General features: G+C 38.4%; 1 protein-coding gene across 1 annotated transcript in view; it reads left to right on the top strand.

Moving 5' to 3' along the window:
• Nucleotides 1–25,983, top strand: part of CORIN (corin, serine peptidase) — a 136,755-nt gene that overhangs the window by 37,190 nt on the left and 73,582 nt on the right. Inside the window, 3 exon segments of the mRNA XM_035897699.1 lie at nt 5,606–5,813; nt 7,872–7,885; nt 20,575–20,668. Of these exon segments, the coding sequence (XP_035753592.1) occupies nt 5,606–5,813; nt 7,872–7,885; nt 20,575–20,668 (316 nt within the window).

The following is a 25,983-nucleotide window of genomic DNA, read 5'->3' as shown; positions in this document are numbered from 1 at the left end:
ATGGTATTGGTGCATAATTAAATGTTGTCAATCAAGCTAGTGCTCATTTTCATTTATTGAAAACACGTTTGTTAAAAAAAAACCCCAAACAACCAACTGAAACCATCTGGATGCCTGGCTGTGTCTTGTGGAAGCTACCAATCCCCCCCCCCCCCCTTTTTTTTTTTAACAAAGCCTATCAGGAGTACTACAGTCACGCACATGTTTCAAAACAATAGCAATGGAAAATAGTCTCTAATGACAGATCTAATCCTAAAATTAATTTCATTTTGTGGCTTTTGTTTATCTAACGGTAGGTTCTTAGAAATATGTCTCCAATTTCTCTAAAGAATCCTGTAATTAGGAAATGACTAATCAAAATACCAGATCTGGAGTATAAGCCAGCTGACACCTCATGGGGGGTAGGTGTTCAGCCTCAGCTTTGGCTAATGAGTTTACCTGCTCTCAGCTGTGCCTGCCCAAGGGATTAAAGCAGCAAGTATGTGCCTCAGCCAAGAAGGGCAACGTCTGGAAGCACCTTGGTGAAGGAAGTGGGGCTCCAAAAAAAATGAGGTGGCTTGATGAAGAGTCCAGCCTTCTGCAATATTCTTTGGTCAGGAGAATAACTGAGTTAGAATTTATGACTGCATTGAGCTCTGAGCAAGAAGTGTCTGGTGCAGACTGGATGTGGTGTTCCACTGTACAGCAGCTGGTACAGATTGCCTTTAAAAAAGTTTATGATAACACTTCAACTCCGATCTAAAATATAACTCATATTTCCCTCATGGCTAATCCCCTCTCTGTGACCTGGGAGATAATGAATTGTTTTTCTCCCTGCTGCAGGTGGTCAGTAGCCTTATCACCTCTCCCTTTGGTACCTGTGGAGCACAAGGGGAAGTTAAGAATCACTCATTCCTTTCAAATTGTATTATTCATTAGCTGAACAAAGTTAAATGTGGAGCAATTGTTTTCAGCTAGTCTTGGAGTCTGACTTCTATTTCAGATCTGCAGATGGGGTTTGCTGTTCAAATGCTTGTTTCCCTCTTCCCCATGTAAGCTATTATGAGTCAGCTGGGCTTCATTTAGAGGTTAACGGTGCTGAGAAGGTGTCCCTGTTCCCTTTGCTCAGAGCCATACAGTGCTGTATGATTTTTTTTATGTGCCGGTATTTGCTGTCTCCTCGACGGGCTAACTTGGCTCAAACACTGGCTAAGTTAGCTCTTGGCTGGTTTGGCACCAAAGTTGTTTTAAAGGAAATGGCAAGCACACATGGTCAAGAGGAAGCAGTATTGCGCCTTTGCATCAGTTCATTTGTCTTGTGAAATATTTTTCTGACTGTGTCCATTGACCTAAGAAAAGTCCTGACCTTCTGTTAGAAACTTACTCTGACAATACACCTTACTTATATCTTTAGGCTACCCTGGCTGTACTGAAATGTGCGCGTGAGCTCTCAGGAGAGATGAGTTTGTCAAATGTAACAAACTTAATTCTACTCCTCTTGAGGTTATGTCTGTGTGCTGTATTGATGCTGTGTAAAGACACTCCTGTTAAGCCTTTCTTTAGGGATCAAGGCATTACATTTCATGTGTAAAGTGCTTCTGATAAACTAGATTTCCCAAAATCTGCAGGGTTGTTTATGCTTCTCTGGTCTGTTTCCTGCTTGGTTTGTAAGATGTTTACTACATTATACCATCAGTCAGATTAGCATTCTGGCACTGCAGGGCCACATAGATTTTAAAATGCATTTACTCTCTACATATGTAGCAGAATTTAGCAATTTGATAGAATAGTTATGCATTTTGAGGTTCACTGCATTATTTTCTTATATCTGTTTGTCGGTGTGATTATTCAGATTTTCTGTTTATTTGGAAGAAAATACTGTTATTCTTATTAAAATATATTTTTACCTTATATCTTTAATATTTTTATTTAAATACCTACTCATTAAATAAGTAGTCCCTTTTACTTGTATTTTAATGTCCTTTAAAAGAAATGATTCCTTTCTCTGTAGAATGCTGTGTCTATGTCACTATTTACCTGCGTTCAGAGCAATTTGGCACTGAGCAGGCTTGCCGGTCTGAAAGATATGTTCCTTCTATCACAAGCTATTGGGTTTGATGCAAGAATTAATGGAGGGACTTGTTTTGTGCGAACGATCAGAATAGAGAATCTCTTGAGTTTTCTTCTGGTCTCAGTTTAGGTGAAACAAGCTCGCTCTGAAATAATGTGTTACTCAAAGTATGACCAACTTACGCAGTTGCGTGGAACTTGAGAGGTGGCCTGCAAAGCAATAAGGATATGTCTGCTTGCTGTTGTGTGAGAGGTCTGTGGGCTGGCTTGGAGAGGGACGATGCATTGGTGCTCTGCAGCTCCTTGTGGTGTGAGTGAGCCAGTTGGGTGCTATGCCTGACCTCATCAGTCCTTTGCAGAACTAAATGTGCATGAACACCAGATAGCATTCCTTAATTTACCAGAGAAGTTTTTTGAGACTGTAGCACTTGTTACTATGGCAGTGAGAATCTGGGATGTATGCAACACTGTAATACAACAATTGCTATTATCCTGAAATTATGCTTTTTGACTTGGAGGTGTGGAGGGTATGGGACACTCACCTGTTGCACTGTAATTTACTTGCTGGGTGAATGATGGAACAGAAAATAGTAGAGGTGGATTGAGGACACATGTTAAAAAGACAAGGTTCTAACCCAGGCACCTGCTTTCCAGAAAAGTGTTCCACGATATGGATGTGCCTGGGATTAATACTGAACTGATGCCGTTTTACAGGAAGATGGATCACAATTCTGTTGCAAGGACAGGTCCTGGGTTTAGTCCCTCCTTCCATCTCTCTTTGGTTTAAAAATTTGTGTATAAATGCTATAAAATTCCATCTTCTTGGCCATGAATGTTGAATTCAGTGCTATGTTGTCCAGCCACTAAAATATCAGATAGCTCTAAGGAACTGTAGTCCTTCTCTGTCAGGATTGTGTGAAATTTAAAAGGTCTAAAGCAGCCCATGCATGTGATCTCGGCCAAAATGTCACTGCTTATTGGCACATGCCACGGCAGGGACTATTTTGCAATTGTGCCTCAGGAGATGCATGATGGTTTTGTGAATCATTTTGCTGAAATTCCACTTCTGTAAGCCCTATGTGCCCCTCCTCCCCCCAGTTTAGGATAATGTGATTTGTTTAAATAACTTCAGTGTGAATTTTTTTGTGGGTAGGGGAGACCCAGAATTCTGTGTGGGTATGTTATCCACAGCAGTTACTGAAATGTAGTCCCAGCATCAGCAAAAGAATGTAGGCAAGAGATAACTGTGGGGAGGTTAGCAGTTCAAAGAATTTCTTCTGTAGATGCTTCAATATTTTTAATCTTTAAATCAGAACTTTTGTGTTTTCTTTTTAAGCTTTCCCAAGCAATAAAGATGTTATAAGAAACCCCCCAAAATCTTTGCAGAACAAATAATTGGCCATGAGTTTGTTCAAGTACAAAATACAATGCAAAAAATTGAGGGAGATTTTACATTTTTAGAGCAGGTCAAGATTCTGTGCAGAAATCACAAAGTGAGCAGTCATTAAAGAGATGGTATCTTTTAAAAGAAAACTTTGTGAATCTGCAGTATATTTCCTTCCCTTCCCTTCCCCTTTTTTCCATTTCCTCTGGAAAGCTACTTTAGTATCACCAGATTTTGGTCTCACAGCCTAACAGGTAGATTTGATGATTATCCTGGTGGTATTTTTAAAAAATACCCGTACAACTTCGGAGCAGAAGTTGCACTGAAAATCATTGGCTTGTGGTACTAACTCATATAGTCACTTTTGAAAACTGCACTCAGCTGTTTTGAAATTTCTCTTAATTTGGAGGATCACCACTTTTTTGCTGATCTCCCAGCATTTACTTTTAATTCTGAATGGAGAATCTGTCCTTGAATTACATGGAAAAATGTAATTCCTGGATGAACAGATCCATTTAGTCACTGTACTTGTGGGAGCAAGAAGTTTGTAGCAGAAAATGGGTGTACTCTGGTGCTAAGATTTCTTGTTGGCAGTACTGGGAGAGGGCAGAATCTTAACATGGGGGCTTGTGGACATAGTTTTAGCTTGATTAGAATGGAGGGGAGAGTCTTGCTTTTGTTTCAGTGGGGTGAGATTCAATTCCTTATTTTTTGTTGAGATTTCTGGAGAGGAGAAGACAAAGAGGAGAACTCTGAGTATATTCATCAGGCACTGAAAAAACAGGGATTGTTTTTTACCAAGTCTAGATAAAATTTGAAACCCAGCTTTTTGGCCATCCCTTTAAAGACATTGCAATTTGAAAAAGCTCTAATGACTTTTTTCTTCATGATGCTTTGCTTTCTCTACTCTTATGTGAGGTTGAGTTAGTCCATAGATACCAGAATTTTCCATTAGTGCATTTAGACAGTGAAGACTGTGTCTAGACTGAAAGGCAAGAGGCAGACTTGCTGAACCCTTAGAGCTGCATCTTGTGTGCTTCACATCCCCAGCTTTTATCAAGTTGGGAGGTTGGGTGTAAGTGACCCACATAATTCTTGGAAGAAGCCAGTCCCAAAATGTCTGAGGATGGAAAGGGTCTACCCCATCTGGTGCTACCTATGTCCAGTTTGCTCAGATAATGAGAACAAGAGTGCTAAGGCTTGAAGGTGCTCAAGATTTTCCTCCCTTCAGAAGATTAGAGTTAGTGGCAGAGTCTGGTCTTGAGAATGGGCTGAGGTCCCTGCAATGCTCTGAGTGTGGAAAAAAAAACCAATATGCTGAAGCCTGACTAGATGGCCTAGAAAGGCCTTCATCAAAGTAGGGAGCTGTCATAAATATTAGATTTTAATAGTTTGTTCTTGATGAAAGTTCTGAATTTGGTATATGGCTTGTGAAACTCACTCTTAAGAACTTCATGTAGTAAGTTAACCTGCTGATCATGCATAGCTGAGAGAGCCTACTGCACATGACAGGACATTAGCAGAGAGAGGTTGCTCTGGTAGATCAAAACTGGAACAACAGCTGAAGAAAGGGTAGGTGTTCAACCTGTGAAATCAGGTAATTCTATGTTGTAGGATAGAGAAGAAAGACTGTGGAAGTAAAACCGTCACCTTGGTAAAAATAGGTAAGAAAGCTGATGATTTTGGCAGGAAAGCCAGCTGCAAAGTAGAATGGTAGCAAAAAAAAAACCTCTATGGAAACATCAAAACCAGAGCAGCTTCGTAACCCAATTAGCCTTATTTTTTTTTGTATTACTTCCATTCTTAGTTTCAGCCAAAGTTGGCTGTATCCAGGCTATTCTTATGGTGTGTTCATCCAACCTGTGTCAGAAAGAAATTTTTGTGTTATTTCTGGTCCAGTTTTGTAGAGAGTCAGAGGAATGTAAAAACATCTAAGAGTTTATTTGATTTTCCAAGCTAAGTTATTGGGCTTCTCCAGATTCCTTTTTTTTTTTTTTTGAGACTTTTTTTTTTTTGACAGTATTATGCTAGTGTTATGGAATGTCATCTTATCTGTGAGGTACAGGCATTGCTTATATATTGTATGTACTGACTAGTCAATTCAATATATGCTTTGAACCAACTATTAAATGGTGATACTTTTGTTCTAAATATATTGTTTTGATTTCACAGGTGCCTGCATAAATATCACCAACAGCCAGTGCCAAATGCTGCCATATAACACCACTATAACTTCAGTTCTTTCCATTGTCAAAAGTATTGAAATGGAAAAGTTCCTGAAGTTCTTCAGTTATCTCAATCGTCTCAGCTGCTATCAACACATCATGCTGTTTGGCTGTAGTCTTGCTCTTCCTGAATGCATCAGTGACGGTGATGACAGGTATTTGGGAATGAAAATCAGTCAGTGACTAGAGCCAATTGTGGTAAAATACTCTCTGTCTAATCAGACAAGGGAAGATCCAGACTAAGACTATGATCTTCTCATTGCAAAACTCCTGTCTGTCAAAGCTATTCACAACATTTTTGCCATGATAAGCCAACTGCAATAGAGTTCTCTTAAAAAAAAAAAAAAAAATTGCCACTGTATGGAATAAAACTGTGATATTAGGGCAGTCAGGCTTATTTTCTTAAAAAAAGGCTGTCCAAAATTCTTGTACCTCATTTCTCCAATCTGGATGTGCCGAAATAGAATGCTTTGTAAAAACGTAAATGCATTGGGTATTTATGGTATTGGCATGAAGTGTGGTGGCTGTTAGTTAAATTAAACTTCAATTTTTTTAGTCTTTTCCATCAGAAAGTTAATATTTAAAATATATTTTATGGTATTAGATTAGCAGGGTGTATTCAGAGTGACACAAACTTTTGGAAGATTAAGATGTCTTGTTTTCTGCATTTACATAATCACACAGCATTGGTATCGTGTATGCACTTTTTTCATTGAGCTTGATTTGAAAAAGGATCAGTGAGTTTAACAGTGCTAAAATCAAAATACAGCACACAAAGGAATAAAAGGGTTTTGTTTTTTTTTTTTTAATATGTGCACAACCTTTGATGTTTCTGGAGAGGTGGTAGATTTCTTTCTCCTTTTTTTCATTTCTCCTTGTTTCCAATTTGTCCACTGTGAAATTCAGTGGAAGAAAATATGGCAATTGAATTAAGTGATTCAATTAACATAACAACCAAAAAGCTGAAAGCTGTGTGGTTTAGAAGGGGTAGGATTCTTATGAAAAAAGTTCTATGAGGTGAAGCAAGCTGGTCTAAAATATAGTTGCCAATGAAAAGTACAGCCCTACTCAGGGCAATATATGCCTGCCATTTCCATTGCACCGGAGTGATTCCTGGGTTGGCCAATTAAGCTCATTAAACTGACAGAAAATTAACCCAGAAAAGAAGTGTACAGATGACTATATGGATGGGATTAGGGTGAAGGTAAGGCAGCATGGGTAATGATGGAATGAGACTGACCATTAGACTGGCTGAGCTGTTTAATCCAAATACACCTCTGTGCATATCTTTATTAGACTACTGAAAACTATTTTCAATTAACCCTGTTTAATTCAGTGCATGATTATGTGCCCCCCCCCCCCCCCCCCCCCCCCGGCTCCAATTCAGTATTACAGTTGTTCCAATTAATCGGTTAACACACAGCCTTAAGCTACCTGCTGTTTCTAGAAATCATAGAACAAAATAAGAAAAGTGGGTTCAGGTAATAAATTGATGCATTTAAATGTTCAACAACAGAAGAAGCCATTTCTCTGTTGCTTCACTTATTCTGCCGTGTTTGGAATTTGACTTTCACAAGCCTTTTGAGAGTGAGTGGTGTGTGTCAAAAGTGCAAAGCTCATAAATCAGTCAATTGAATAGAGTCGTGAAAGGGTAAGATTTTTACCTTTCCTTTTCCGTTTCTTTCCTGAAGACATCTTTCTTGCAGGGCTTACATTATGACAGCTGCCTTGCTAATTTAAAAAGAATAGAAGTTAAACTAATGTTTGGAACATGCAGGATTTTGCTCTGATTTTGGATGACAACCAAAATGCTTTGAGATTCAGGAGTGAGGGTTTTTCTTTGTGTGTGTGGTTTTGGTTTGGTTTTGTGGTTTTTTTGGGTTTTTGGTGTTTTTTTTTTCACCAGTAACCTTCTCCCATTAATTTTTAATGTCAAAGCTGGAACTGGATTTCCATGTTGTGGTTTATGTTCTGGAGGTCACAATGCCCCCCTCTGTTCTTATTTTAAAATCTTTTTCATGGAAACTGTTCTGGCCCCTGCAGTCCAATGTGAGCCTGCAAGTGATGCAGGGTTACATTAGAATCTGACTTCACTTTAAGTAATCGTATGTCTGCAGAGTATGTCATGGGTGACACTGAAAACGTAGGCTGAGTGGCAACCGCAGGAAGAACCATAAGGGTGGTTTGGCAAAGTGCTGGCTTGTTAAATCTAGTTTGCTAAACCCGAGTTGTTTTAGTTTTAACAAGTGTTACTGACATTGTCACTAATTCCTCCAATTACAGCTGTTTCATTCTAATTGCCAGTGCACCTCTGATCATAGTTTTTCATCTATTGATACTTCTTTGGTTTATAGAGCAATTGTTTCACATTTCTGTAAAGCATAATTTGACAAATGCTGCTTACACAGTAGAGAAGAAATGAAACTCATGTGATGCTCAGATGTCTATTCTTAGAGACTGTCAAGAGAGCCTGTGTTGGCAGCTGCAGCCATGGGAGCAATAATTATAACAATGCATTACAAGAAGCAACGAGAAGGAAAGTTACAAACACTAATCTTTGGCATCCAGTATGCTGTCATTACATAGCCTTGCTCTGATATTTAAACTTACGTCTGTTTCACATTTATCTTTCATGTGTTTATAAACATTGTATTCATTAACACTTGAAGGAGATTAAGTTTCCAGGCAGAGAGCATCTTCAGTGTTTGTGTAACACACAGTGTAGTTAGGTACTGGGATTTCTGAATACTACCATGATATTGTTGCTCTTAAAAAAATTGTTCTTCTGTATCTTACTGCAATGAAAATCATGTGTGGCAGTAAAAACATATTAATTTAAAAAGCCGTATTTAATTCCAGCAACTGGATGTACGATCAGCTAGCCCTGCTCTTTTAAGAAAATATATAACATTACCTTTAAAATACTACTTTCCTGTAAAGATAAAGTTTGAAAGTCCAACTAAAACCTGTGTGAGAATGGAACATGGAAAGTTGAAGTGCGGTAAGACTTTTTGCTTGCTTTTTACTTGCTCATAATTTGGATAGTAAGGGACTGTTTATTTAAAGGCATTATGAAACTTCTTCATCCTTGGGTGAATGGATGAGATCTTTCCAATATGACTTCAAAGTCAGACTTAAAAAACCTGTCTTAACACAGTCCAGCAGCACTGCTAAGAAAACATGACTCAGTCCTGACAAGTAACACAGGTGATGCAAGAACATCTTAAACTAGTTGATGTGCTTAACTACTGACTTCTAAAACAGTCAAGATTGTAGCTCTGTCCTTTCGGGTAGTATTAAGTCTGCAACCTATTACCACCATATTCAACACTGGTACTTGTTGTAAGAAAGATCTGTCCTCAGAGCTGTTGGTGATGATTAATGGTTTAAGCTAGTGAATTCTGCTTTACCACTGGGAGACACTAAGAGTGGGCCAAAGGTCAGTTACTGCAATGTAGTGGATGTTTATTTATAGCAATTCACTTGCACTGGATTCCACAAGTCCTACAGACTTCAGCTTTTGCATTCAAGAAGACCAAAAAAAATCTGAAAAAAGTTAGTGTGCAGTGTTTTCAGATTTTTGAAAGAAAAAAAGGGCGTTTTTAAAAGCCAAAATTAATGTAAAATTTAAAGATTCAAAATCAATAGAGAAGTTCATAGTGGGTCAGCCTATAACTGCGTAATGCAAACAGACTCGTTGAACGATGCTTTCTAACATTTCTTGTGCTCTGCGAATACTCATGTTTCATCAAAAGACTTGGTAAAATAGGCAAGCTATATAAGATCCTAAAGGCCTATCTATATCCATGGTTTATTTCAGACTTTTTATGCTGGGAATAAATTTAAGGGTTATGGAGTCTCATAATACCTCTTTGCTGTCATGCAGTCCTCTAAGGCAGAAACTAATAGCTGGAGTACTTCCACTAATCCTCTGTGTAGAAGTGTATTCCAGAAAGCCAAGGAAATGCCTTCCATTGATAGATCCCCAGAGTCTCAAATCTTTGGAGATCAAACTTAATTTAAGCTCTGCTTAAAAAATAGTATTAGGGCAATACAAATTAAACAATATAATATGTTCTCGAGGTAAAATGCTAATGCACCCTGCATTTATGTATCTGTTTGCTCACTAAGCTTTTTTTCATGGCAGACACCTTCGAAAATAGAGCTGTGAAGTGGTTTGTCTTCAGTTAGGGCTCGAAGAGTCCGCCTGAGATGATGGCTTTTTAAGCTGGATGCTGGACAAACATGCACCGAGAGGCAGCCTCCTGCCTCTGAAACCAGCAGCTAGCCCAGCTGAACAAAACAAGTAAAGGATAGGAAAAGTAATACTGTCACACTAATAGCTAGGGAAGCCAAGACCAAACAAGAAATTTGCAGTAGAGCAGAGAACTGAACTTGTAACACTTATATCCTGTGTCTTTAGGTACAACATTATTTTTCCTCTTGATTAAAGTCTGCAAATTCATTTCACTCACTGTCATTTATTCACTTTAGTTGTGAACTAGTACCTACTGAATACAAGAGGAAAAAATTCCCTGCCATAATTTGACTTTGCTATTTTGCTTTTTTTTTTTTTTTTTTCCTCTTGGGTTCATTCTAAAAGAGAAAATTATATAATGAAGGGAAAATGCTTCTTTGATTTTCAGGCTCTTTCTTAGAAAGGAGTTTGTCATGTGAACATCTATATGTAACAATTTTCTGTTTTGCTGTAATAGCTATGCTACACACAACGGTAGCCAGATAAAGACTTGTAGAAAGCCAAAGAGGTCAGAATAGGGTTACATGGTATGCTGGAGGCGAGGAAAATTAACTAGTGAAAATTAGGTTAATAGGAAAAAGGTTCTCAGAAGCTGTGAATAGTTTGTGTGCAGTCAAATATCCTTTGAAGAGCTGCTCTATTATGACTCATAGTGGCAAATTCAATTTTGTGGTATTTTTCTTGTTCATTGTCTTAATCTATTTTCTGTAATTTATGAAAAAGAAGAAAAGAAAATGTCTCATTTTCATTATGGACATAAACATGAAATATTAGGTCCAAAAAACAAATCCAGAAATATGTGTGGTATCTTTTATTATAAGCTGACAACAGTTTAAAACGTATTTGGGGTGAAGTATGAGGAAGAAAATTTCTTTCCAGTCCTTGTAGAATATGGAAAAGAATCAAGCTTCCTAGTGTAAGGGATCTCTGTCTGTCGTGTTTTGTATAACCCATGAATGAAATCAGTGATGTGGCTATTTCCCTTTTCCTGCTTTTGTGAACTGCACTCTAAGCTTATCCACATTCTTTGCTTCTCCTGCTTACAGTGAAATCAATTTTTATTTGATTTTCTTTAATCACAGTGCACATTTAGACTTTTAAAAATAACAAGACATTATATAAAGGCTATTTTTTAGCGTTAATTGAGGCTTTTGAAGTGTTTAGGAGAAAAAGTTGACTGAGTCACACAGATCTTGTTTACAGAGCTAGCGAAAATTTTTTTTTTTAAGACTTTGAACAGGAAGCTATCAGCATACTTTTAAGTCAATATCTCTTATGCAAAGTCCATAATGGGTTTAGCTATGTATGAGTGATGTATGAATATGTATGAGTTTGGAGTGGCAACGCTCTACTGGCATGTTTCAGTCTTGTTTTAATCTATCTAATTTTGGTAACAAACCCAGGGAAATATGCCAAGACCAAATAGCAGCTGCTAGGAACTCTGGGTAAGCAGTCTGATAGGTAGTCTGTGACATGGCTGCTACGCTTTTTTATAATGCACCTGTGTGGAGATGTCAAATTATAGTTGCACAGACAATTTGCCATTCTGCAGCTTTTAACAAATGTTTAGATTTCACACACTTGTGAAGTTAGTTTCAGACTCAATTTTGAAGTAACTGTATTGAGAAACCCTCCTGGAAGGACATTTAGAATCCCCTGTCATACTCCTATCTGCAACGGTTTCATTAGAATTGGCGCAACCCAATTAAAAAAGTTAAGCTACAGCACTGGTGACCATCACTTACCAGTCTTCAGAGGAAGAAGGCAGGATGATTTTCTCCTACCCGCCACTGCCTTGTCTTTTTATGGTCTTCTCATGACAACTCTATCCAGCATATTTCTTGCCATGACTGAAACACATGGAGTGGAAGCTGCTTTCGGATGCTTATAAAGGGGCTGCCAGTTGTTTCCTGAGTTTGCAGTCTGGCTTTTCGCACCCTGTGGGAGTTGCATCATCCTTTTAACATGCTTTCTTTTTGATGGTCCCCCTAAAGACCAAGCAAGTTAATATGACTCAAAGTGGCTATTTCAGCTGGAGTTTTAGCAATGGTTGTCTCTGAAGGAGATCCATCTATTCTATTCATCAGCCTTGAAACAGAAAATTATAAACTTCTACTTTTGAGTCATGAATAAAGCAGAGGTGGTGTTCAGTGGATGAAGTGCTTCATGTCTAGAATGTTTGAAATCACATGTGTTTTGTTTTAAATGTTGCCATGTCTTGGCTTTGAGCCCTTGGAAACCCAAGACTGATTATGTACAAGAAAACACACTGTTGTAAAATCTGTCTTTGAATGCATAACCGAATCGTAATCCAGCCTTCAGTTTTTAAATCTAGTTGTGGTTCTTGTAAGCACAATTGTGATTTGAACCACACAACCTTGGAGATCCAGATAATGAAAAACATGTATAGTCAAATCCTGTCAAAAGTGAATGCAAAAATAAGAGAGGAGAGTGTGATAAAGTTATGAATGTTTGCTCATGCAAATAGTGTGCTCTGTTTGCCACTGCTATTCATTTTTGTGTCTTTCATTATTGATTAAAACATTCTACAAAGGAAATTGTCACAATTGTTATTGTTTAGCAGAAAAACTGAGAAACATACAGGGTGTGTGTTACTTGAGAAAGCCCAGACCAGCAGAACAAATGAATGCCTTTTCTTTCATTGTGTCCTTTGTACCAGTTAATATGCCTTCCAATAGCTGTGAGTTCACCAATAGCTATGGTAATAGTAATTGCATGATCTAATTTTTTCAGAAGTAAAACGTTGAGGATAGAGTTGCTAATGGCAGATAGTCCACATGCCATTCAGTAAAGTGTTTCCTGCACAATGTAAATACTCAGTTTCAGTTCCAGTCTATCCTCAAATTGATAATGCACTAATTCAAGGTGAAATAGAACTGATTTACAGCAACAAGAAGGTGAAACGGTTGGCAGGTGTAATGCACGGGGTAGAGATTCAAAGTAGCAAAAATGTCTGCTTAAGGTATCTGTAAAATAGCAGTAAACAGCTCCTGTGTACTTTTGGAAATATTTATGTACAATAACAGATATACATAGGTCATATGCAAGGTCATGATTGAAACCATGTTTCAGTGAATGTGCTGAACATACCTGAATTCTTTTTTTCTAAATAAAAGGACAGCAAATCAAATCGGAGATAGTTTAAACAGAAAATTGAGTAAGTGATAATGGATACATATGAAAAAAGAAAATCCACAGTATACAGATTCCAAAAGTGATGGAGTATTTGCACAGTGAAAGGAATTAGAAGAAAACAAATCCTCAAACCTCAACTCCTACTCTGAGGAAAGATAATTGTTCAAGAAACAGATTTTATTTCTGCTGTCCTATGACTGGAACATGTTCTTCATGAGATACAAGTGAGATGTTGAATTAAGAAACAGCTGATTTACATCTGACTTCAAAGAAAGGAATGCTCACATATTTCTGAAAGGTTGTCTTTGACCATCTTGCCAAAAAACAAATGAAGAAACTTGAAGAAACAGCATTCAAGAAGTAGCATTTCTGAAGAACTTTTTTCTCAATGCAGCCTGTATTACTCGTGAATAATTTCATACTTCATAGAGTTATTTTATTAGTATTGTGTAACTGTTACTTATAAGGCAGGAAAAAAATGTGCTAATAAGGGGGTGACAGTTTGCATTGTCCTTCAGAACTCGGACCTTGAAGTCAACATGTCGTACTCGTCACCTTAGAAGCCATTACTACTTGGTCCCAACCTGAGACAGTATAAAGGTGACAAATATAAAGTTTGGTTTTGCAATGAGTGCTAGGGAAAATATAGGTAATGATATGGCATTGGCCAAAATGCCTATATTTAAAGTTGATTAACATGTTTTCTTGGAGGACCCTTTCTCCAGGTGCATATAATTTGGGGGAGAAAAAAAAAAAAGCACTATTTAAATATCTGTCCTGGGCAAAAACAGAGAGAAAAAAATTGTGAAAAAACATTCCTGTAATCACCAAAAGTTCCTAGTATCTCCAAATATTTGAGCAATGGAACTTGAAATTTGGCAGGGAGGTTGCTCTAATAAGTGGTAAGCTCTTTATCATGGCTGTTGGAAGCTAGGAAGATAAGAGAAATAGAAGAGAAAACATGTTTACTTTAGGGAAATTTTTGTTTATGAAGTTTATGTACCTGTGGATATACCTACAGAAATGAATCCCCACATTTTGGCTTACAAGTGTCTGAAAAATCATAGAGTCTCTGAAAGCTTCTCTACCAATGTCATGGCTCAGCTAGTGTGGGCAGGCCTAAGAAAGACGTTCCATGTCATGGACCCTCCCAAGAGCTAGGGGTGGCACTGGAGCTAGGTACAGGCCCTTACATAAAAGGGCCTGAAATTAAGTCTCTGATGCCATAGTCTTTTACAGTAATGTGCCAGTAGGTGGCAGATGCAGTGTAGGGGAAGGACAAACCAGGCACAATATATAGGAAAAGCAGGACAAAGAAATGAGACGCTGGAGAGAATGTTTTTACCTCATTCAGAGAATCGTCCCTTCCCCGCCCACAAATAGAGGCTGTTTACAATTGCTGGTATTAAAGAAGACAATGTACAGAAGGAAGGGATTGCTTAAGAAATTAATTAAAAAATTAAGAGCTAGAAAAGTAACAGAGAGATATAGGCAATGGCATCCTACATTGGCCAGAACGACATCTGTGGTCCAGTGGGTGTGAAGCCAGCATTTGCCATAGCAGGCAGCATCAAACTTGCACGCAGTGTTTTGCCATCCCTGCTGATCTAATGTACTGACCACAAAAACTTTTTCAAATCACAAAAGATCTTTTTTCAAAGTGTGTGTGTGTTGGGGGGGAGTTATGGATAGACCAGAGTTGAAAGGTTATCAAGCAGAGAAACATTTTTGAGAACATTCTGGGCATGGGAATATCCCTTTGAAAACATATTTCACAATGCTGCTCAGAGGAGTTAAGAGAAGGGAAGGAGGCAGAAAAGAAAATCAGGAGGACTGGTTATTTTATGAATGCATATTTTACTGATTGATTGCCTCCAGCCCTGTTGTCGTAATGATTTGCTGTGTGTATTATCTATTATAAGCTGTGGTTTCTGGTTTCTAAATTGGTATGTTAACTAGGGAGCACAGGTCATCCTCCTACATGTGCAATATATAATTACTTATAAATAAATGCTGATCATTTAAGTAATTGAAATAATTGTTTACAACAACCCATAAAACAAACATGGCTTTTTGTTAATGTTTGTTTAGCAATTTAATATATCTACTAGAAAAACACACTTGTTTTTTTACAAAATGAGATTTATATAATTTAATAAATTGCAGTGATTGTAGGACAGGAGCTTTCAGGAAAGCCTTGCATTTTCACAAACACTGTGGGAGTATTAACACTGATAGTTTCCTATCAGGCTTGTGCACCTGGACTCAAAGCCATGTATAAGTGAGGGAACATTTTATCGTACTATAGGAAACCTCCTCTCGTAGATATGCATATGCCATCTTGTGCAGAAGTTAATAAACAAAAGGGGGTTGGATTGACCAGTGGTTAAGGGATTCTCCAAGAATTCATATGCTTTTCAGCTCATGTTTAGCCTCTTTTAGTGTCCAGCTTATGAACAAATAACTTTTAAACCATCTGCAATTAAAAACTACTGGGAGTTCAGTTAGTGAGCCATACTAACCTTTCTGAGTTTGTCTCTCCTGTGAGAAGTTATTGTTGCCCTGCTGGAGACCGTAGTGGTCAGCACCAGGCTTACCCCTCACAGGCTGAGCAGGACAGGTGAATTAGGATCATGGGATCACAGGTGGGAGGGGACCTCTGGAGCTCTTCTAGTCCACCCCCTTGCTCAGATCAGGGCCAACTTTAAAGATGGATGAGATTGCTCAGGGCCATTTCCAGTTGAGTTTTGATTGTCTTTAAGCATGGAGGTTCCACAATCTCTCTGGAGAACATGTTCCAGACCACTGTTTCATGGTAGATTTTAAGTTGATATAACTTGGTAGTGCTGCTGAAAGAATCGGTCTTATCCTATTTCCCTGCTTGTTATTCCCCAGTTCAGCAGTGCCCTTTCCATGTCTTGGCAGGAGTATTTGTTCAGCTCCATGACATATTGGATCAGGAAACTGATCTGAATTAAATTGGGAGTGACTGATCTGATTCATTGTGTAACAGCGTGAAGTGTCACGCTGGCACAAGGAAGGAGGGAAGAGAGGTGGGGAGGGGTTCAGAAGCCAGGCTGAGGAGGGGTAGGACAGCTTTTTTCTTTCAATGACATCTGCTCCTGCCAGCTTGAAGTGTTTGTGAAACAACTTTAATGTGAGGAAGCAGCATGGTAATGGATTACAATGAATTTCTACTTGACAGAGAGGAGCCTAGAGTGTAAATGAGTAATAGGTGTGTCTGTGATTCCTTAGGATTCCTGACAAGATGCAACTCAAAAGGTTTTACCTTAGGCTGATTCTTGAGGTCTTCCTTTTGACAGTGCACAGAGAAGTACAAGTTCTGGAAAGCTACGTGAAATTAAGGGTACCTTGTCACAGTGATCTGTGGAAATGGGAGGCTGTCCTTTAGGCACAATGTTGTTTTGGGTGCCTTTATTATCCTGGTCATACAAATAGTTAGAGCAGCTGTGCAGTGTGTGATTTACTCACTGTTATTCCAGAATTTCTGTAGCAATGCTGTGGGTGAAATAGCTTTGTGTGATTCAGAGGACTTCCCTTTCACTGTAATGGCTTGGCTTTGCCAAGTGTGAATTGTGTTTGCCAACATCAAAAGATCTTGTAACCTGGATTCTCAGGCATATTAGGAGCTTCTTTTTTTTGCAGGAGACATCTCTATAAAGTCAACTAAATCAACGATGTGTTCAGCATTTGTGTGATAAATATCATGTGAGAATTTGACTTCATTTAAGAGAAGTTTTGGCAGATGGTACAAGATTGTGAAAATAGCTCATAATTGTAGCAATATTCTTAATATTTATTTAAACTGATTCCTGGCTGAACTATAGCTCTAAGGAATTCATTTACTACATCTCTTCCGTTTTCACTGTCATGTTTGAATCAAATGTTGGGATCAGTAAGAGAAATCTGGAAGGGCTGGCTGCTTTAGTCAGGACAGATCCTCTCAGCTTATTATGATCATCATACAAAACACATTAAATCATTTTGGTAGCTTTTTTGTGGTAATAATTTCAATACTACAAGGCAAAACTTGTGTAGCACTTTGCTAAATGTGGTAGAACAGAGAAAATGCTTCTGCTGTACAGGGTGTACATCATGTGGTTTTGATTGTTGTGGTGTTATAAGCTCAGCGGTGACATATGGTGCTGTCATATCCAGAAAGTCACTGAAGGGTCAGGGTGGATTTCTGAGTTTCTATTTGTTGCTGATTCCAGGTGGAAATGACTCCTCATTTTGGTCAAAATAATTTATCTGGGTCTTGTCTACAAAAGAAATGATTACACTGACTAAAAATTCTAACCTGCGTTGTAGAGACTGTATGTGTCCATCCTTATGGACACCAGCTGACTTTGGCCGCCTTGTCTGAAGAGCATTGCTAGGCCTAAGAGAGATGTTAAATTCGGCAGCAGCTGCTGCCTCCTTTATTCATTTCTGGATGGGTAAAGAGGAGGCTTTTAAATCTAATGGTATCTTTGGATTTGTTCCCAGTTCCACTTTCACTGGTATCAGGAATTAATATTTCCTTCCTCTGTCTGAACATCCTTCAGAGTTGTGTGTGAGCTCTTTGTTAAGTACGGTACTCCTGCATATCAGAGACTGTTCGAAGACTTTTGCAAGTGTAACTCTTAGCTGTCTCTTTTCTGTTGCCACCAGATATGGCAATTATTAAGGAATAGTTAATTGGACCTGTAATTTTTAGACAAAAAAGATAAGGCATCTGTATGGACCCACAGAAAGAGATTTCAGTCCAATTTTTTCATCTTACTTGCTTCTGAGACTTTTGTGTTCTCGCAGCCTATAAACAGATTGCATGCTCTTCCATGCTGCAGGCAATCCATTCTACATCTACATCTTTTTCATTCTCATTGTATAAACCAGGCTTTTTTCACTCTCTTGGAAAGGGCATTCCTCTAGTGGCTCATCTGTAATTGCCAACCTCGTGACAGCAGATCAAATATTCATGAGTGAGAACTGGCTTTCTGCACTAGCTGTAAATCCTTATACCCAGTCCCTGCAGGGCAGATGAGTGGGCATCTACCAGCAATTCAGCCAATTAATACTAGTAGGCCTTAATCTTGTGTAAACAGCTGGAGCCATTCTTCAGTTCCCACCTTGGGGGAACTGAGCTGCTGCTGCCTTTTGCAGCTCTGATGCCTTTTTTCTCCTTTACGATGTTTGGTGTTTCTCAGAGTGTGGGTCCTATGTAGTCCTCTTACAGGTTAATTATGCATCTTTGTACTTACACACAGGAACCTGCTTCAAGAAAACAGTACATGCATTTGAGATAAAAACAAGGTGGGAAGTCAGAAACATATGTGCAGCTAGCTCTGCATTCAGAAATAACCACAAAAATCTAAAATAATCTTTCTTTCTTTACAGGTTTTATTACTATGTAAAGAAGCAAATTTCAGATTTAAACTCATCTCTGGAGACAAAATAGAAAAGAAAATGAAATCTTCCCAAATAACTTGCAAGATAAAGATGAAAACTGAACAATGAAAGATAAATAAAAATACATTATTTTCTTGATTATGTGAAATTGAAACCTTAAATAGCCCATTTATTTACAAACCCATGAATCAAAAAGTGTTATTGAGATTTTTATGAGCTTGCTTCATATAGCTCTGTTCAGTGGCTCTGAATATGCTGCTGTGCATGTTGGAATCCTGTGAGAGGGAACAGAGAAAGACTTCACAAGAACTATCACTCTAAAGAACTGTAATGCTGGGTGTGGGTGTTTGCTCTACTGTAGAAACTTCTTTCTGGTACATGTATATTCTGTAGAAGTCTTTATTGTTAGAAAAATCCCAAAAAGTATTAATGACAATTAGAACTAGCAATGGCTGGTGTGTCAGCTCGTCACTTCAACTTGTTTGATTTCAGGACTGTAGAAGCACAAAGGATAATCTCAGTTTTCTTCTTCCCACAACTTTTGCATGTTTCTCAGATTTTTCAGCTTGTCCCTGTCCCCCTCTTCCCACCCCAGCAGTCTCTCACAATTGTATTACCAGTTCCTCTGTTCTGCCTCAGACCTTAGATCTATCAACATTCTCAGCCTATGTGCCTGTGAACGATACAGTGGATTACCCTGCAGTACTCTATAGCAAGGACGTAGTATGATTAATATTTCCTCCATCAGCCAGGCCAGTTTAAACTTTTCCTTAAACAGATTTGACTGAAAAAATAATCCAGCAAAATACCCTGCAGTTATTTTTAACTTGGCTCAATACCTGAAAACGGCTTACTGTGTGGCCACAGAAACAGTTATCCCAGAACAACTGACGGGATGGAGTTGGGGGAAGAACAATAATGAGGACCAGCAGTAGCTGAAACTGTTGATCAGTCTGCCTTCAGTCAGGTTGTCTACTGAACCGCAAATGTGACCTGTAGCCAGGTGCAGTCACCAGTTGCATGTTCTAAGAGTGGTCTTCATGCTGTATTTTCAGCTCTGGCATACTTTAAGGGCGGAAGTCACAAGGATGGAAGCAGTCTGTTTGCAGTGGTGTCCAGCAACAGGACTAGGGGCAATGGGTGCAAACTGAAACATAAGAGGTTTCAGTTGAATATGAGGAAAAACTTTACTCTAAGGGTGACAGAGCACTGGAACAGGCTGCCCAGGGAGGTTGTGGAGTCTCCTTCTCTGGAGATATTCAAAGCCTGCTTGGATGAAGTCCTGTGTAGAATGCTCTAGGTGAGCCTGCTATAGCAGGGGGGTTGGACTAGATGATCTCCAGAGGTCCCTTCCAACCCTTGCGATTCTGTGATTCTGTGATTCTGTGATTCTGTGATACCAACTGCGTTTATAACCTTTGCAAGTCATTTACCTTCTATCGTTTTAATCTGCAAAACTGCAATAATGAATTTCTCAATAGGGCATGGCTGTGGCAGCGCTTTTACCAGTGGAGATACTAATGTGAACACACAGAGAAATGCCACAGAAGATAACGAGGACTAGATACAGAATTGACTGGGTTGCATGGAGAGTCCAGTTATATATTTATTTAATGCTTTTCTCAGCTTTAGCAGTTTCTACCTCTCCTTCTCCTGACAACTTATTCTTGCTTTGACTGTATCCATGGGAGGGACCAATTCAGTTGCCAGATGAGAAAAAAGTGTACTTTTTTTTTGGTTGTTGTTCACATTACTTTTCAGCTGAATCAGTTACTTGACCTGGCTTACTATACAGCCTACAAACAGCTGTTATTGCAAAACTGAAAGCAGCACAGAAACAGATACGAACATTTGGGAACAAGAGCTGCATTTTCTGCTGCTGCTTCCCAAAAAGATGTACCAAGAGCCATGCCCTCAGTGGCTGCTGAGTTTGAGGACCAGACCCTTGAGCAACCTTGAGTAATGATTCTTAACATTGATATTTCCATGCAGCTGAAATAACTGAAGTATGAACTTTTAAGTGTGGGGAAACCAACCACAGAGTTAAAAATATGTCACATATCTCTTCTTTCATCAAACTCCATCCTCAGGAATTTTTTTCCATGAATATCCTGAAGAATAGAATGGCACCCTAATATGTTATAACCTGCTTCCTTGCCTGCCACTGGCACCAGATAAATTACGGTAAGATTGCCATAGACCTGCCCGTTTATTTTTAAATGATTGGTCTCTAAGTAGCTGTAAATAAGGCTAATCAAGATGGAGATTTTTTAATCATCTTTTCATCCTTCAGTAGATCAAGCAGTATGTCCATACTAAACTTGATCAGTATCCAGAAATACTTAATTTATGGAGCGCACATGACTGAACATTGAAACTGGGCCAAATATTGCAGTAATTGCCGGATAATCCTATGTTTTCTGGTTTGTCAGAGCTTCTCTAGAGACTGCAAATTCTGCTTGGCTTATTTAATCACTATGCAGTTGTCTTTTAGAAGCCTAGTAATTTCTAAATTATTATTGTGCTGTGTATATATCCAAACATTTACACTGCACTGTAATATTTGAATGGTGGACTGCATAAGCTAAACAAATGAGATGAACTTTTTATATTTGTCATTTTTTTTGTATAGGCATAAATAATTTAATATGCGGTTGAATCTTCTGAAAAAAATTACTCATCTTCTAACATTTTTTAGGAACTTTTTAACTATTATGTGTAAATATAACTGTGCATAGTTATATTTTAACTTCTTACTATTATTTGTAAAGTTTCCATTGAAATGAATGATCAGTACGTTGAAAGGCCTTTGGAAACAATGAACCATATATTGAACTTTGCTATAGTTATATTTGAAGAAATTAGTGTACTCCTACTACCGTTACCTGGTGGCTGTGTGTCAGGCTCTACCTTGCAGTGCGGTGCTTTGGAAGTTAATGATCTAGGTGTGGGTCGAGGAGAACAGAGACCATAGTGAATACTTCACACTTGTATAAAGCTTCACCTGAGAGTCCTCAAGAACTGTTTGTGGGTTTTGGGGTTTTTTTTGGTTTTGGTTTTTTTTTTTTTCCAGATAGTGGTCATGTTTGTACAAATCATAAGAGCAGTATAAGTTTGGTTAGCTGTGGTAAACTGAAGTAGATCTCAGTCACAGACTTGTTACATTCAAGTAATGCTGCTGCTATCACTTCTTTGGAAAAAAACAAGGTCATCAGAATATACTGCCTTGAAATCACTATTTGTGATCACCAGGCATGCTCCATTGGACCCATGGGAACTGTTTACAGTTAGTGAGGTAGAATCACTGCTTTTATTTTCACTGTAATGTAATTTTGTAGAGTATTCTGTGTTTTCCTAAAAAATAAACAAAAAGTTAACTTTAAGCATACCAGTTTGAATAAACTAAATGGCTAGCATCCACAAATAGATCAAATCAATACTCTATTTTAGTTACGTGGCATCTTATTTCTTACAGAAATTTCAGAACTCGAGCACCTTCCATAGTAAGTAGCTGCTTTTCTTTTGGCATTTTCTGTATTGAGGAGCCTCTGTTAAACCAGTGGGTCTGCTCATGTGAATACCTCTTACCACATGTGATTATGCTAATATAACTTTTTAGAAGTAGATCAGTTAAAAATGAAAAGCTAAAAAATGTCCAAAACCCTAAATGAAAGTGACTGGAGGCAGTCACTTGCCTTGCCAAATCCCATTCATTTAGGGAGTTTCTCAGGCTCCATTTAAGAGGCAATGATGTCTACTGCAGAGCTCATGCTGTGCCCTTTCTTTCTCTCCATATCAAATAGGTTCTGTAAAACACAGAAAAGTGTTTTAGAACATCTTTATCTGAAGAGCCATTATAGGTCAGATAGTAAACTTTTAATTTGCCAGTACGATGTGCAGAACTAGTCAGTGGCAGCTCTTCCTGTCATCAGGAGGGAGTGTTTGTTCTTGGTTTCGTACACAGCCAGATATGTGCTTTATGGTGCTGAAATTTTCTGCCTTTCGACACATTGCAGTCTGGTGGTGAAAAGTACTATTTCAGAATATATCTGCTTCTTTCCAGTCAATAAGCAAGCTGCCAACTAGGAAGCTGCAAGAGACAATTTTAGAGATAAAGGTTCTTGGCTCGTTTCTGAGATAACTTCAATACTGCAGCATGTGAAGTGCATTGAGTGAAAGTCCTTAGCATTACCTGGAAAATGTATCTCTAAAGATACCTATTTTGAAACCACAGTTCCAACCAGAATATGTAATGAACTCAGTAAGAACACTAGCAGCACATTCCCCTTGTTAGATACTAAGGAGAGAAAGGCAACCATGCTGACTTATGCATGACTCAACCAAGCAGAATACTTATGCAAGTGAATATTTTGCTTTACACCAATTTCTTCATGTTACCACTAGTAGTCAGGCAGCTCTGGAAGCTGTTTATTCCTTGCTTGTGGGGTTTTCTGCTGTATTACATGGTTGCCAATAGTACTGTGTTTTTCTCTATTACTGTAAAATGAAACACTAAGTAAGGGGACTGTTGGATACTGTGGACTTTTTCAGTTCAGGCCACTTACTTGTGCCTGTACATGGAGTTCTAGCCACGTTTTTGGGGTGTGCAGGTACAACCAAGAGTTGGACACAAAGACGAAGATGATAAGATCTAAGTGGCATACTAGGAAAAACATCTTTTCTATGGCATTATGAATGGTTATGAATGAAGCAAACCTACATTTGCTAAAGTCCAAAAAGTTCTGCAGTAATTTAGATATGAACTGCAAAAAGTTGTGTTGAAAATTTAATCAGTGTAGGGGTATGAGAGAAAACACGTTAGATGTGGTATATGGGATCTAAATGTGGCGTCGTTGTGAAGACACAGAATGAAGTGCAGGCTGGCAGTGATCCCCAAGATGCAAACCTGAGTGAGAGTGACTTATTTCTCGCAATAGCCCTTTGATTCCCCTCAAACACCAGGGAGACTGTGTATCCTTACAATAAAGAATACGGTAAGGATTCAGAGTAATGCATTTATGTTTTTGCAATAAATTAGCTATTTCAAATATGACAGCTTTCTTTAATGACTAGGCTTACTGTAATGTATTTTAAGTAAAATGCTATTTAGAAATGTCTGTGATTTGTATGTGTGTTTGTGTTTTATGTGTATTTATTTCTGAGACTTCAAACAAAATATCAGCATACTGAATTGTTCTTGGCTAGGCAATTTATTTTCTCTTGGGTAACTACTTCTGTGATAGTTCTTCAAGTTGTTTCCAAAATCCAGTAACATCAAGAATTTGCAGTTTGCCCAACATTATGAAAAGTTTCAGTATATTCAGTTCAACTTCCTTATTCTATGTTAGTTTGTGATATTTCTTTCAGTTTTGTTCTCATTTTCTATGTGAATTTCCCTCAACAGACCAACTTTAAATAGCTCAAACAGTAAATAATTCCGTTTAACTGAAACTGTTCGTTGATATCATGATATTCCTTGTCTGTTCAGTGGAGCAGAAGTACATTGATTATGTATTTGGGGCTTTATCTAGTTATGTCTTGAAAGCATGCAAGGATGGAGACCACACGACCTCTCTGGATAACCTGTTTCACTCCCTAATTTCATGCTGAAGAAGTTCTTTATATCCTCCCTGAACATCTCTTATTTCAGTTTATGTCCCACCACATACCGCTGTGACTCCATAACCTCACCACAGGTCCTGAAGGGTGTAGTGGTTGATGTTACCCCCAAATTGTCTCTTATCCTGGCTGAAGAAGCCCTGTTCCCTCAGCCTGTCCCACAGGTGAGTGTTCCAGCCTCTGACCAGCTTGGTCGCCCTCCCCTGGATTCATTGCTGTTTATCAGCATCTTTTCAGTGTTGGAGCAGGCAAGACTGGGCACAATATTCACATGCAGTCTAGCAAGTGCTGAGCAGAAAGCGACAATCCTTTCCCATTATATACTGTGTGCTTGTGTGATACATGCCGGGGTACTGTTGGCCTGCTTTGCTGCCAGGACACACTGCTGGCTTATGGCCAGCTTGCTGTCTACTGAGACTCCCAGGTTGTTTTCAGCAGAGCTGCTCCCCAGTCAATCAGTATCTAGCCTGTGTCATTACAGTGAGTTCTTTCTTCCCAAGTGCAGGACTCATCCTTGCGAAATTTTATAAAGTTCCTCTTGGCCCATTCTTCCAGCCTGTCTAGGTCCCTCTGAATGGCAGTTCTGCCATCAAGTACATTGTTCCCACATTGTGGGAACAGTTTGGTGTCATCTGCAGAGTTGACAAGAGCACACTTGATCACCTCTTCCAGGTCCATGATAAGGATTTTGAACAGGACACATCCCAGTACTATTTATCTAGTTATTTTATCATAACAGGCAATAAGGCTGGTCAGCCATGATTTACCCTTGATAAATCTATGCTCACTTTCCCAATTGTCATCTTCCTGTGCCCAGAAATATGTTCAAGGAGGACTCGCTCTGTGATTGTCCTCGGGGCTAAATCAGGCCAACCACCTTGAAGTTGCCCAGGCTGAGCTTTTTGGCCTTTTTTTGAAGATGGGCTCAACATTTGCGTGAGCAGCCTCCTCTGATGTCCATGACCTCTCAGAGATGACAGAGATAGGCCTTGCAAGAGCACTGGACAGTTTGCTCAGTGCCCTTATATGCAGCCTCTTGGGTCCCATGGACTTGTATGCGTGAAGTTCTCTCAAGCATTTCTGGATGTGTCAGTTGTTTCTGTAAGAGAGCTGTAGTTAACAATTACATGTCTTTCTAGGTCTCTGTACATGTTGTTCCTTCCATTGAGACTTGGTTGACATTTTACACTTTAAGCAGTTTCATTTCCTTTCAAAATATTGTGCCAGATCACCTTCCAGGTCAATGTAATAATTGTTTAGCTGAAATTCACTTTAATTACATCACTTCCTCTATGGAATCTTCCTGGAATTTAATGTTCATGATAAGAAAATCCTGTATGGTAATGGTGGTGGCAGCTCATGATTATGATAAAGGATATAATTGTTTAGGTACAAGTAACACTTTTATTTTCTTTATTTACAGTGCTTTTGATAATCTCAGCAGATGACCCTAAAGTTATAGACCGTAAAGACAGTGGACATTCACGACTGTATTTCTAAATTAGATAAGAAAATAAATAAAACCCAAGGCATGCCTTCCCAGTCTCAGTGTTCACTGTTTAAAATACATATATATATATATATAGTGTAGAATAAAATATTATGTTATAAAGTCAGAGGTATCATTAAGAATATAATAAATAGCCATTAAGTTAACATGATAATCATATTTTAAACAGCGCATGCTTTAGAAATCCATCATTCTTTTTTCCTGAATGACAAAACATTGATTTCAAGCTAAGTAAAAAATTACAATTTAAGTTATATTTTGTAATAAAGCAAAGCCAGTAATACATAATAATACTTTCAAAAAAATAACATTTTACTTGCAAGTCAGAGCCAGAGTTACATTTTTTCATTATATTCTTAGGAATAAGTGC

This window comes from Egretta garzetta, unplaced genomic scaffold, assembly GCF_000687185.1.
Source record: "Egretta garzetta isolate BGI_Z169 unplaced genomic scaffold, ASM68718v1 scaffold557, whole genome shotgun sequence".
In the NCBI taxonomy this organism is placed as follows: Eukaryota; Metazoa; Chordata; class Aves; order Pelecaniformes; family Ardeidae; genus Egretta; species Egretta garzetta.
The sequence above is the reverse complement of the archived record's forward strand: the minus strand, read 5'-3'. Positions and strand labels throughout refer to the sequence as shown.